The 14,706-nt window shown below is 44.8% G+C and overlaps 1 protein-coding gene across 3 annotated transcripts in view; it reads right to left on the reverse strand.

Annotated features, from left to right (window-relative positions):
* Positions 1–2,470: 2,470 nt before the first annotated feature.
* The window catches only part of BBS4 (Bardet-Biedl syndrome 4), a 47,271-nt gene continuing 35,035 nt past the window's right edge, over positions 2,471–14,706 (reverse strand). Inside the window, exons 9-16 of one of the 3 annotated variants that reach the window (XM_030456819.1) lie at positions 13,967–14,021; positions 12,685–12,753; positions 11,349–11,501; positions 11,045–11,216; positions 10,294–10,363; positions 6,906–7,047; positions 6,320–6,530; positions 2,471–4,959 (exon numbers count right to left, since the gene is read on the reverse strand). In XM_030456819.1, coding sequence (XP_030312679.1) covers positions 4,817–4,959; positions 6,320–6,530; positions 6,906–7,047; positions 10,294–10,363; positions 11,045–11,216; positions 11,349–11,501; positions 12,685–12,753; positions 13,967–14,021 — 1,015 coding nt within the window. In that variant the 3' untranslated portion in view covers positions 2,471–4,816. Of the gene's footprint in view, positions 4,960–6,319; positions 6,531–6,905; positions 7,048–10,293; positions 10,364–11,044; positions 11,217–11,315; positions 11,502–12,684; positions 12,754–13,966; positions 14,022–14,706 lie in introns of all 3 variants that reach the window. The other 2 variants (XM_030456818.1, XM_030456820.1) reach the window with 2 other exon arrangements.

The raw sequence follows: 14,706 nt of genomic DNA on the forward strand, positions 1-14,706 counted from the left end.
GAAACAAAACTAAATACACACAAGCTGTCAGCAGCCATGGGTCCTGCTGCTGTATTTCACTTCACTCTTCCAAAAATCTTTGCAGGGATGTGAGGCTGATTGGACTGGCATCAGCATTCCCTTATGGCCATTTAAAATCCCATAACTGCACAACAGAGCTTGTCCTAGGGTAGTTTATGCTGGGACTTTACAGGAGTATTACAGGTCTGAATTTAATGTTTTTTTAATTATTTTGACTAAATAAATGCTGGAAACACGCATTAAAAAGCCCTTTATAGCTTAGAATTCACCTGGGCCTAAAAGCTAAACTCTTATTAACTTCTTCCTGCTGCTCCTGTTCTGTCTCAGCAGGTGATCTCTCTCCTTTGGCCTGGCACCTTAAATCACTTCTCAAGGGACAGTAGCTTGTGATGGGTGGACTGCTGCTCCATACATGTGCCTGCTTTGATTGGGGGTACAGAGCTCACCTGGTCACCACATTCACTTACAGAGGGGACACCTTCACAAGTATGACCTGTTAATCAGAGATGCAGTTGGGATCCCAGATGAATTTGGAACCAGTCTATATAATAAAACTGAAAGGGATGGTGGGATGCAGCAGCCTGGCTTCACTTGGTGTTTTACACACTGTGAATACAAAATGCATAACTTCCCTCTGCCTCCCCAGTTTAAGTAGTAAGGGTTGCAGAGTTTCTTGAAATCCTTCTGCAGATTTAGGCTGTGTCACACCTCTGCACAACTACAACAGCAACAACAAAACAAAGCTGTTTTTTTTGTTGTTTTAAACTTTGCAGAACAACAGACATGGAAATAAATAGCATGGTTTTTTTGGTCTGCACAGGGAAAAAAAAACAACTTGATTTTCTTCTGCCTTTCCTCGTTATCTCTTGCTGTGGTATGTGAGCTTGGGTTAAGTTTGCTCTTTTCTCACAAGTTCCTTTTTACAGAAATTCACCTGGGTGAATTCTGCCGGGCCCTGCACTTTGGCCACAACAACCCCATGGGGAGCTCCAGGCTGGGCACAGAGTGGCAGAAAGGGACCTGGGAGTCTGGATTGCCAGGAAGCTCAACATGAGCCAGCAGTGTGCCCAGGTGGCCTAGAAGGCCAATGGCATCCTGGCCTAGATCAGGAACAGCATGGCAAACAGGTCCAGGGAAGTGATTCTGCCCCTGTACTCAGCCCGGGTGAGGCCACAGCTTGAGTCCTGTGTCCAGTTCTGGGCCCCTCAGTTCAGGAAGGAGACTGAGGTGCTGGAGCAGGTCCAGAGAAGAGCAAGAAGGCTGTGAAGGGATCCAGCACAAGTCCTGTGAGGAAGGGCTGAGGGAGCTGGGGCTGTTCAGGCTGGAGAAGAGGCGGCTCAGGGGAGACCTCATCACTCTCTACATCTCCCTGAAAGGAGGTTGGAGCCAGGGGGTAGTCAGTCTCTTCTCCCAGGCAGCTCTCAGTAAGACAAGAGGGTGAGGACTCAAGCTCTGCCAGGGGAGGTTTAGCAATATTCTTTACAGAGCAGATGATTAGGCATTGTAATGGGCTGCCCAGGGAGGTGGTGGATTCTCTGTCCCTGGAGGTTTTTAAGAAGAGACTGAATGTGGCACTCAGTGCCATGGTCTGGGAACCACTGTGGTAATGGATCAAGGGTTGGGTTTGAGTTACAAGGGGCAGAGGAAACCTAGCTGCAACTTCTCTTTTGTGTAGCTTGGCCTCATCACTCATGCCTGCTTTCTGCATCACCAATACTGAGTCAACTCTTCAGCCAGTCTTGACCTTAGAGTCAGCATCCATGGTTCCCCTGCCCATTCAAAGGTGTCAGATGAAGCTCTCTTCTGTAACAGATGGAGCAGTTTCTTGCATATCTCAGGTAGATCCTAAGCACTGAATTCTCAGGGAGTTACTGAACCAAACTCTTGTGGAAGGATGTTCTCTCAGCAAAGGAAACAGCTGGCCATAGCACACGTGGCTGTTCTCTTCTGTGCCAGAAGCTGGGAATGGCATCTGTGCCCAACAGCTCACTGGTGTTTGGAAAGCCAAGCCTGGTCCCAGCCTCTGCTGGGGAGATCACACAGCAGCAGAAGAATGCAAATGTCTTTGAGTAGAAATCTCATTAAAGTGCAAGTGGGAGGAACAAAAAAAATACCCTGAAAACCTCCCCTATGGATTTCTCAGGAAAACTAAACTCATTATTCTTCTCCACCTTAAAGTTTCAATTATGGGAGAAAACAGAAGACTAGAATTATGGCTGATGCCTGAAACAGGTTTTGGAACATAAGGTGTGATTTCCAAACTCCCTCAATTGACTTAAGTGGGGTTCTGATGAAAAATCCTTTGGTTCAGTTCAGCTGAAAAAGCAGTCCAGCCTCCCACTTACTGGATAGCATAAGAAAAGCTCTCCATAAAAACACACTGAATTTCCTATATGCAAATGCCATCTTCACAATACCCAGGGGGGAAGAGAGAAGACAGGACAAGGAATTGCAGTTCTATTTATTATCCTAATGTAATTTCATATTGAAAAACACTTCCTTAGAGATGAAACTCCCTTTTGCTCTGTTCCAATCCAAAAAGTCTCAAGGTGCTACCACATCTCTTCATAGAACCCCTTAAGTGGCTGCATAAGCTTTTCACCAATATATATGTATTTTAAATACCTTTCCTCCAAATGTACCCTAATGTGTACCATTTACCCTCTAAAAGCATCCCCACACCAGGAAGGTAATAAGGACTGCATGAGAGGAGGAGACACATCTTTGTCCCTGGTGGGCTCTGAGCTGAGAACAGCAACAGGACCAGGGCTGCTCCCAGCTATTAAATATAGCAAAAGAGTTTCAAAATGCTACAGTCTTAAGCTCACTTTCTTTTTTACAACAAGCAGAAGGCAGGGGAAAGCAAGGAGTAATATCAAAACAAAGGGTCATGAGCATATAGACGGAAAAACCTTCCTCGATCAGCAAAGATGGTGTAACCACACTGTCCTGGTCATTGTTCCTTGGACTGAAAGGAACATATCATGAAAGGCATGAAAGCCTTTGTGGTATGACTAAAATATCACAGCAATCAATTGTTATTGTCTTGAACTGCAGTTTGGGGAGGAGTGTAAAGCATTCCCACACCTGGCCTACCCTTGCTCAGCAATCTCAAACCTCCACAGCCACTCTGTTAACACTGCAATAACTTTCAGTGTCAAAAGTTTAATGTGAATAAAAATGGCTGCACTGTACCTGATTTACACTGCTTCTTGTCTGGTTTGTTGACATGTACCAGTGCTCAAAAAAAGATTCTGTTTTCTTCAACTCCTGGCATGAGGGAAACCTCACAGGAGCGCTACCCTGGAGCTGCACCTACACAAAACGTGTCAGCAGAGGACAACTGGAAAAAAAAAAGAGCCACATTTGAGAAAAGCAGGCAGTTTTGGCAAGCAAAGCAGAGGGAAAATGAAGGGTTCCTACTTGCTCAGTGTTCTCCAGGGAGCAGGACAGCACTTTCATTACAGGTTGTGCTCTAAGGATGCATTAATGTCATTCTGGATAACAGCAGCTAACCACAAAGCACAGCTGAAGGATGTTTATGTATCCAGAGCCCTGGTCATGCTGCTTTTACCTCCTTGCTACAGACAAGTTTCCACTACTGACCCTGCTCTGTTGGACTTGTTAATTATGGAGTGATATAACACAACAGTGCAGAACTAAAAGCAGGAACCAGAGGAACAAACTGACAGTAGCAAAGAAAAGGAAGGCTCAGAATTTACTGTTCAAGGACAGAAACATTTTCAAAGCTTTGAGTATCACATGACCATTAAAATTCCTTGCTCTGCTCACCAATGGGCTGCTTTGCCACCTTGCAGCTAACATGAATGATTTCTCCTAAAATGCAATTACAAGCAGGGCACAACTAAATTATTCAGAGCATGGCTTCTGTCATTGTAAAACAATTTCAGTTTCACACTGAAGCTGACCATATTCTCTGTTCCGAGAAGCTCTGCTCTTTGGTTTGGTTTGTTTTTTTCCCCTGCAATCAAATCTCCCCCCATGCTGGGCAATATAAATTATCCATGAAGAAGTCAGATCACATGGACACAGAGCTTCACCAGCTTCACTTTCTCTGTTTCTCAGCAAACAATTAGGCATTTGGCAGACTTTTTTGCTGCTGTAGCTACCCCACTTCCAGAACAGCCAGTCTCCTTGTGACATGACAGTGCCCTGCTTGGGGACAGTAGCTCCTTGCTGCTCCAGCTTCCTCCTTCCAGCCTTGAGAAAGCTTTTACCAAGGAGTGCCCTTGTGAAATCGGGAGCAACAAGCCCTTCACTCCAGGCCCCAAGCCTGGCTTTCTGCTCCTCTACTTCTCCCCTTCTCTGTGCATATTACAGCTGACCTCACTCCAGCTTTACTCTGACCTTACTCCCCAGTCACATACAAGTACAGCCACTGAAGAGTGTGACCCTCTTTGGGGTCCAGGATGCTAAGTCACTGCTGGCTTTTCTAAACATATTGGATATACCTCAGCATCCTTCTTGAACACTTAGACCCAAAAGCTGAAGACAACCAACACTGTGGAGAGATGGATCTCCATCCTCCAGTCTCCTGTAGCAGTAAGCTGTGACCACACTAACAGAAGCTATGCAGGAAAGTCTTCTGCTTGCTGCAATGACTCCTTGGGACAAGGAAGAGACCACATGCTAAACTCATGAACAGAAAACAGCTGCACCGAGACTAACTGACAGTGGGCTGAAGTCAACCCATGGGTCAGGGGAGAGGACAGGTCCCTTACTCCAGAGGTCAGCAGGCAGCCCCTGTACCTGCCTGTCACCACCAGAGTCCATCCTAGTCATCTGCCTGCTGGCTCTTGCACTTTTCTTCGCTCTGTTCTTCAGCATCTGCAGCAGCCAAGGTCTCCTCAGGGCTGGTGTCCTGGCCTTGTTCTGGCTCCACAGGGAGTGAGGGAGACTTTGCTGATGCTCCAGCACCTGGGGAGAGAACACAGCCACAGTCAGTGTAAAAACACACTTCTTTTGTCTATTCTTTTTGCCCTTCCAGGCAGCAGGGAGATGCAGAACTATCACAGTTATTAATTACTCTCAGATATCTTCTGTCTAGCATTAGCTTACTGATAGCACTCAACTCTGGAGTTACACAGCCAGAGACCTTATAGTGCCCAAAGTTCTGCTGAAAGGAAGCTAAGGGGGCAGGATTCAGCTGGGTTGTTGACACTACAAAACTGGAGATGCACTCATGCTTTGGAAGGTAAAACAGTTCCGGTTTGTACTCAAGCTGGAGCCAAAACCACAACATTATTTGCAGTTCACAGCTTAAGGAAACTCAGGGAGAGTTTCCAGATAGTTGAAGTAGCTACTTACAGAGTAAAATCAAAACAGGACACTTGCATGCTGAAGTTGATTGGGTTTAGGATGATAACTGACATTATGAGCCATCTCCCTTCTCTGATATGGATGATAAAGTCCTTCAAGTAAAACCCAACCTCCTTTATCTCTTATTTTTCAGTTTTCCCAACTAAGCTTTCCCTGCATGGAAAGTTCATTCCAAGCATGAGAAATGGAACTGGTCCCTAGGGGTGCCAAAGAAAGAGGTCTGGATTACACAGCTTCTCTCTTGGATGAGTCCACAGGCAACAAGCCTAAGAGAGACAGAAAATCACCACGATGAACAATCTCTCTAGCACACTGCTGCTCAGAAGCGATGAGGTGAGAGGAGGTCAGGCTATGACTGGTGGCTCAGGAGATGTTCCTACCCAGCCCCAGCAAGTAGCAGCACATACAGAGACTGGTCTAAGCCTCCTAAGGCTGATGCCATCTCCAGATATTCAGTTCATTGGCCTGTACTAAAAGGTAATTCATCAGCATCTGCAAAGGAGGAGCATGGCTGGACAGCTTTAAAGCAGTCCAGCTGCAGTTATTTTTGTAACAGAAAAATTTCCATCATTTCCCTTCTCTGGAGCAGTCTGTCTCTCTCTGTATGTCCCTTCCAACTCAAACCATTCTGTGATTCCACAATTCCACGCGCATGTCAGCTCCTGGGCTCTTCCAAAGGAAAACCAGAGGTCTGGTTTCTGACCCCACTTCTCTCCCAGAGCAGATTCGCAGCCCCAGGCTAACAGTATTCTTACCCATGGTGGCTCAGATAGGAAAGGAATCAATACTGACTTTATCCTGGGAAGGCATAACAGCATAATGCACCACAGAGAGCATCTCCCTTCCAAGGAAGTTGACACCTTCCTAAACATGTGCTGTAACTGTACTCAGAGAGATTTCTCTTCTCCCCTTCTCCCCTCTCACAGTTCTATTTCAAAAAGAAGGCAAAGGGAAGTACCTGGGGGAAGCTGCATGGCTTTCCCATACCCTGCAGCCGAGGACATGGCTTGACCCAGGGCCTGGTTGGAGCCCAAAGGCTGCTGAGTGCTGGAGGATTTCCCTGAGGGAGCTGCTCGCTGCTTGGCTTTAGACTCTTTAGAAGGCTTAGTCCAGACCAGGCTCTCCCCAACCTGCAGGGCAGCTCCCATCTTCTGGGCAACCTCCACCATCTTCTCAAGGAGCAAAAGGAGAAGAGCATTTTAAACAGGAACACTTCAGACAACCATAAAGTCAACACACAAAAAACCCCAAAAAACAACATCTGTGCAGAGCTGGCTACTGCCTTGGTGCTCGAGGGAAACATCCCTGCTAATTCATTCCCTTAATTAAAAGGAAATCTTGTCTTGCTGGGTATCGATTGAAGAACTGGCCTTCAAAGAGCAGAAAAGAAGCAAGCAGCTCTCAGCAGGCAACTGCTCTACTCAGAAAACCTCGTAAACAGAGTTTTTTCCAAATAATTGGACTCCAAAGTCAAATTTCCTCCTCCTTTGTTGCCAATCTTAGCATGGCTGCTTAGTTCCTGCTGACAACTGTTGGGCACATACCTCAGGGTCAAAGTCAAGGGTACTGCTCTCCTTTACCACATTAACCTTCTTCTCCATCTCCTGGTACTGGCAGAGGGCTCCCTTCTTGTCCCCCTGATTATACAGCAGGATGGCATAGTTCAGGTTGACCAGGGGGTTGCACCTGCAATACACACACAGGATGTATGACATTCCCTGAGGGAACAGTTATGCTGGCTAAGTTGTGCCCAAGCAGCAAAGCTGGAGACACCCTAGTGTCTGTCATGGACAAGCCATGGACTACCCTGACCCCAAAGCAGGTGAGGGGCTGCACAGTGCCTTTGGGATCACAACGGAGTCCCATGTGCTTGGTGAGAGACGTGGTGCTGGGCTCAAAAAGCAGCCGAGTGCCAAGGACAACACACACCACTCTGCCCACTACCCACTCCCCATCTCCTAGGGCAGGAGGAGCAGAGAGAGGGGTCTCATCATACTGTGAAAGCTGATCTGTGACCTAGCCCAGGCTCTCACAGATGGCTCCATGTATTCTCATTTCCCACAGTATCCATTTGCTTCACTAGGATACATTAACCCTGCACAGCAGCTTTTCTGCTGGCATAGCCAGGAGTGCAAGCAAACAAAACTTGAGGGAAAGAGTGAGCTGACATCCTTGGTTCTGGGATTAATAAGTGAAGCTCCCAGTGACCTGATCCTTCCTTGACTGCCTGATGAGCCACACTCAGCAAAATGCTCTAACACATCTTTTGCAGTCTGAATTCCACCCTTGTTTTGGAGAGGCAAAATACAGGTCCATTATTTGACAAAGACATGAAAAGGAAGCAAGGCACCAGCCTCAGCACAGCTCAGGACCTGGGGTGGGACCTGGCAGAGGCTGCTTTTGGGCAGGAGAGGGGGTGAGCTGCTGATGGCTTCATGAGGAACATTGCCCAAGCCACACACTCCTCTCACTGCACTCAGGGCAGCCAGGGATGCTCTGTACAGTTTGCTGAGTAACTGTGAGCAAAGGGACTGGTGCCCCCTCCTGGAGTCTGGAAGGGAGCATTGGAGACATCCAAGGACTCCAGCACTCAGGCCTGGGGGCCAGGACAGAGAGCATCTTCTGAGAGAAGTGAAGGAGGCTTCTGCTAACACTGTGCAATAAACAGAAAGTGCCATCTGCAGGCCATTAATATCCATCACTTAATAAGTTATATTGCAGTGCTGCAAGAAAAAAAACTGTTATAAGAAATCTGATAGCATTTACAACCACTGGTTTTCTTTAACTGAGACACTGCAACACTGATCCTGTCATAAAAATAAACCAACAAACTCTCTTCACTGTCTTTGCCAAAGCAAAGGAAGAAATGCAGGAAAAAATAACTATCAAAACCTTGTCTCTTCAGTGGGGGGAAAAAAGCCAAAAAGAAAATACAAAACAGCAAACCTATACAATAAAGCACTGAAAACAAGAGATCTGGGAAGATCAAGCTTTAAAATTAATTGAACCTTATCAAGCCAATTCACCTTCTAGAGCAGTATGACAGGAAAAAATAGCTGAATAACCATAGAAAGGGCAGACAGCTATGAGCTAGAATGAGCACTAAGAGGAAACAGCTTCTTTTAAAGATTTTTCCAAGATGCTTTCCATTCCAGACCCCAGCAGGGCACCCAGGCCAAATGTCACCACATTGCTATAAAAATATTTATGGCAATGGAAACAAACCTGACTACGTTCACCCCAGCCAAAGAGCTCATAATATGCCAGTAAAGAGAACCTGTGGGAACACAGATTCCACCACACACTAACAGCCTAAAATATATACCCTATCAGCTGAACAAACCTAACCAAGTCTAGATATTCCTCCCAGCACTCCCTGGCAGCTGGCACTTTTTTTGGCTTTGATGAGGTTTTATTTTCCCAGGAAGACTATAGAGCTGTAGCATCAGAATATTGCCAAATATTGAGGTGAAGTTGTAGAGTTATGTTTCCATTCCTCTCTTTGATTAAAGCACAAAAATTTATGGCTAAGCAGTCTGAGCAATCTTCAGGGTCCCACAGTGCCCAGCTGGACATGGAAGGCTGATCAGTAAAGTCAAGCAAAGGAGCAGATGGGACTTTGTCTGTGAGGGACAGGAACAAGCAACGTGTAACTGGAAAATGTTCTCGCACAGCAAGGCATTTTAACCACAGTTTGCAAAGGTTTGGTTCCTCTGGGGAGGATGCACAGACCTACTGATGTTTGAAATAGATGCAGAAGTAATATTGAAGACTGCTTTGTAATTCTTTTAATGCAGAAGTCTGAAGAACTTCAGTGCAAGATGCATGCTGGCCATGCAGAGTTAAGCTGATTCAAGAGCTGGGGTGGGTGTGCAAGCCACATAATTCCCTGTAAACACTGGAGAGCATTTACAGCACCTCTTCACCAAGAGAATGGCATCACGGCATCAAACACTTTTTGGAAACCTGATGCCCTTTGGCTTCAGGAACTTCCAGGATTCCCAGAATGAAGTCTGGCCACTACACCCAGGTTAGAGAAGACAAAGGAAAAGGGGCCAGCATCTTCTCATGCCACCTTGTGGTGGATCCTGCAGATGGGAGGAGTGGCTTTCCCACAGTTCCGCTGCACAGACTCCTTGGGCTCCCTGAACACTCTGCTGCCCTAAAGGTGCCAATATTCACAGTGAACTGGGGAGAAAAATCAGAATCTAATCACCTCACAGTTAAAACCTGAAAAGAGAAAAAGAAAAGCAGGCCCAGAGAGCAAAAACCGTTCATAAATTTGAGACAAATTTGTTTTTCTGATCAAAATGATGAAATACTGCAAGGTTTGAGTTAACTTTTCAAAACCAAGTGCTCTAAGAGCCTGATTGCAAACACAGACAGTGTTAACAAAATAGAGGAGGAAGGGATACACTGCTGCCCTTTTAGATGCTTTATACTGGCTTTTTGCTCACACTGTACCAGCTAAATTCTTGCTTCTGCCCTATTCATAACAGGCTTTATTTCAAACCTCCCATTGCCCTGCATAGTGCTCCAACTTTGGGTTACAAAATATTTTGCTGATTGGTCTCCTTCAATTGAATCTGCTCTGCTATGCATAAATATTCACTGGAAGGTGGCCTGGAATCCAGAGTTATCACCACTAACTCACTAACCAAACAGCAAAATAAAAGCCAGCTTTTGGTTGAACTGAGACAAAGTTTCTCTTTAATTTTTCAAAGCTAATCTGTATAACAATTACAGTAATAACAATAATAACAACAATAATAATAGGTTTTAAAACAGTGACATGTGCAGCTGGAGGAATAAAAATGTTTCCCTGTCACAAAACATTCAGAGTCAGAGTAAAAGGACAAAGCCTGCAAAGGAAACGAGGGGAGGGAGGCAAAGCAACACAATCAAACACAATTAGCTACAGGGAAGATTTACCTGTCCAGTGCCACAGCTTGCTTGTAGGAACGTTTTGCATTCTCAATGTCTTCAAGGTTTGTCAGAGCAACTGTACCAAAGCAAAGTATACACACACATGGATGACTCACAAAGACCATTCTGAATGCACACTGTAAAATAAATAGGTGCCAGCAGGGTTGTCTGGACTGCTGCCAGGATTAACCCTACTAACAGCATTTCTGACAAATATTTGTCTTGCTTGATCCCAAAACTGTTCAGTGCTGGAAATCCACGCTCTCTCCTTAGGGAACCCAAAACCTGATGTGCAGAATGTCTGGCACGGTCTTAAGTTGTGCCGGGGGAGGTTTAGGTTGGATATTAGAAAGAATTTCTTTACCGAGAGGGTAATCAGGCATTGGAATGGGCTGCCCAGGGAAGTAGTGGATTCTCCATCCCTGGAGATATTTAAAAAGAGACTGGATGTGGCACTCAGTGCCATGGTCTGGTAACTGCAGCAGTAGTGGTTCACTGGTTGGACTGGATGATCTCTGAGGTCCCTTCCAACCCAGCCGATTCTATGATTCTATGATCTGTTTAAACTGTTTAAACTGGATCTGGCTGCAATTTAACTTTCTTGTTCACTACAGAGAGACAACAGTCTATTAAGACTTTGTATTTGTCAGTGACCTACTGTGGAACAGAGTCTTAGTATAGCCCTGACCCAAAATGCCCAAGCATTCTGTCTCTACAAGGCTGCACCCCCAGAGCAGGAGAAGGGAGAGTTCTGTACCTGCGAGGAGCATGAACAGCTCCCCCATCTTGGGCTGGAAGTTGATGGCAGCGCTGAGGAAGTGGAAAGCAGAGGCATACTGCTGCATGGTGAGGTGGACTAACCCCAGATTGTACAAGATCTTCCAGTCAAAGGGAGCCAAGTAGTTTGCCCTCTTCAGGCAACTGATAGCCTTCAAAAAAGGAATAAATGCGCTGTAACACAGCCCACCCAGAGCAGACCTCCTGTCTCTGCAATGAGAGGAATCTTGTCTTTGTCTCAAGTTACCTACAGTTGAAATAAAGAAAGGAAACCAGGTACTTACTGCCACATATTTCTTCTTCCCGAAGAAGCACATCCCGATGTTGTTCCAAAGTGGAGGGCTTTCTGGCACAGTACTGGCTACCACCTTGTATTTTGAGAGGGCAACATCAAAATCTCCATGGACCTGCATCATGCTGCCAGCTGCCAAGGTAGCCTTTGAGAGAAGATGAGAGTGACCAGCTGAGGAACTGCAGTTTTCCCAAATATAGCAATAAGACAATCGGAAAAAAATTAATAAAATAAAGCCATTTCAAGAGCAACCATTTAATTTTTTTCAGATGTTTTCTTCTAAGGGCTGCCAAGACCAACAATAGGGAGCAGATGGGGACTCTAGAATTTCCTGGCATACAGCAGAAGACAGGGTGAAGACATCACTTGGGTCCCTGTTCTTTCTTAACTGTCTTGATCATAACTATCTTGGAAATACTGCAATATGAGAAGTATTTAGGGTATATTTCGGGGTGGCATCAGTATCTCCTTGAGTCTGAGTCTCTGAGAAGATCCATGTACTAATGGAGTAAACAAGTACAGATAGAAATAGCTCTGGTGAAAGAGTAAAACATACTCAAGCAAGACATATGCAGCAAAGCTAGCCTAGTTCACACCGACTGCTTGATACTGCAAATAAATGGAAATATGCATGGGGAAAAAAACCCAAGTGACTGCAACACACCATATTTAAACCACACTAGTTAAGTCCTTTATAATATTTCACAGTCACAAATAAAATCTGTAAGTATAAAGGTGTTTTCACAACAACATTCACATCGTGCTCATTTATCACTTGCTAGCCCCACATTTCAGTGCTCCACACAGTTAACATTGCATGGAAGGAAAAAGAAGCAGAAAGAAATTAAGCTAAAAAGGGAAGCAGTTTCACAGTCAGGAATGAAATCTACATGTCAAGGTAGACCCTCCAGACCAGAGCCAAGAAAAAGTCACATTTGTATACATCAGTTGGAAGCACAGAGTTTTTACCTGGTGGGAGAGTAATACAACAGTCTCATCTCCATACCTAGGAGTCACAGGAACCCAAGAGCACCTCTTGGGATTTCTGAAACATTGTCTAGAACATGTTCCTTACAAAGTAAATTCCATTTGTTTTAATTTGTTTGCAACTTCAGACTAAAACCCAAAGGGCTTTATTCTGCCTCCTCCCTTTTCCCTGCCTCCACACATATCCAGGTCCCAGAATATATTTGGGGAAAGCCTTCTGGGCATGATCATTCTCAGCCTCTCCAGGCTAAGGCCCTGGACATAGATGGCAAAGCTCTGATACTGGAATTAGCTTTAAGAGGTGTCTCATTCATCTGGTTCATTTCCACTCCTTGTGATACCTTGTAGTTGGTTGGGTCATAACTAAGCGCGTTTCCAAGGTGTTCAAAAGCCTTCTTGTAATCCCCAAGCTAGGAAAAGGAAGGGAATATGCATCAGAAATTCAGGCACAAGGAGAAGACATGCTTTCTGAGCACTAGAATTTCTGGGTCACTTAAAACAAATATTCAGGAAAGTGAATTTTACAGTGCTCCCATTACATACACATGTTCTTGTTTGGTAATTTACAGATTCTGAACATTTATTTTGCTGGGCTGTCCTGACCAAAACAAAGTTTTCCACAGAGTTTGCACTGTGACATTTCTGTGCAGGAACTCTGGATTGATAGTCCTCTCTTACAGAAAAGAGGTTACAAATGACTACTCTGTACATCCTTGATTCCCCCACTACACCTTCCTCACTCTTTTCATGGGAAAATATCTTCCTTCTCTTCTGCTGGACTGCACCTGTTTGTGGGCATGACTGTGTCAGTGAATAAGCACATGACTGCTTAGAAACCCTTAAATGCCATTGTTTTCAATTGAGTTATGTGAGAATTGTACCAGTCCAAACAGGATTCATCACAGTCTGGTAACTTCTGTGAGTAATAGTGGGAAGGCTGCAGAAGCATCTTTGAACAACTGAAGGTGAGTACGTAATTCAGACACATGATAAACCAGCCAAATGAATCACAGCACAGAGACCTGGGAGCTAAATTCACAGGGCCAATATTATACTCAAGCTTCTCCTATCTTACAGATCCCCCTTCCCATGACATACTCCCTTCTAAACCCACATGTATCCACTTAAGAAATCCAAGGCTCCTATTGAATTCCCCTCTCTCTAGAGCAAGGAAATGTTTTTAGAGACCTACCTTATATTCTTGAGCACCTAAACAGATAGGGAACTGTTTAAGAATGCCTTTGTTATTTAACTCGATTCTGATTTTCCTCTATGGTACATTAACACAAACAATCTCATGGCTGATTTTGTAGGAGAGTAACTTGCTAGACTTCTGCTCCAGAAGCAAGGCAATGACTTGTCATACTTTGTTGTACTTGGAGAGCTTCTAACAGAATTAGTGCAGTTGCCAAACTAAATTCCTGGGCTGGCTCAGATCCAGAAAATCAACTTGCTTTTAGCAGCAAGAGGGAAAAAGGAAGATACACAAAAGCGAGCTCTGTCATGTTAAATGCAGTCTTTAGAGAAACATATGCAAGTGGATGGAAGTTAACTCTATAAAAAAACCACCCTGGCCGTTTTGAAAATAATTAAGTTCATATAACAGGTAATAGTATTCAGTACCTGCAAGTACAGCAACCCCAGTGTCGTAAGGAGGTCTGTGTTTTCTGGAGAAAACCTGTAACACAAAAGCCAGAGGGATGAGCTGTTTATTAGCTCTTCCAGAACATGGTAGAAACAGCACATGGAATCATGATACATTATGCTGGTATCACCCAGGAAATTAAGTGTTATTATTCAGTGCAAATATCAGAACAACTACCAGTGGTGGGGGGACTTCTTTGAACAACATGGCACCTAAGCTTTCAAAACGACTTCTAGGTACAAATGAGAAGTCACCACAGCTCTCAGAAACACATCTGGATGCATAATGACATAATTTCTTTTTTTTAAAGCTTCAAGGCAAGTCTGCATCAGCAACCTTGAAATACAAAATGGGATTTTCCCCCCTGTAAATCCATTCGAAGGCTCTTGGGGCATGTTGGACAGGCAGTTCTCAGCCTCTCTGATGGATCCTACACACACTCATGGTCAGACTTTTAGTTTACTTTATACAACACTACAAATCATGTTTCCCAAAGCAGCTGTGGACCGCTCACTACAGCTTTGTGTTGCACTGTAGAACAGTGTTCAGACAGGCACTGCCTGTTAGTGCATCCCTGGCCACACACCCCGCTATTCAGCACAGAGAAACTTGAAAAAATATATCCCCAAGGCTTTCAGTTACTGCCTGCAACTCCCAATCCCTCACTGCTAGCATGAGGTTCACAAGGCAACATGAGAAGCCTTTGAAAAAGCCAGCA

The sequence above is a fragment of the Calypte anna genome, chromosome 10 (assembly GCF_003957555.1).
Source record: "Calypte anna isolate BGI_N300 chromosome 10, bCalAnn1_v1.p, whole genome shotgun sequence".
NCBI lineage: Eukaryota > Metazoa > Chordata > Aves > Apodiformes > Trochilidae > Calypte > Calypte anna.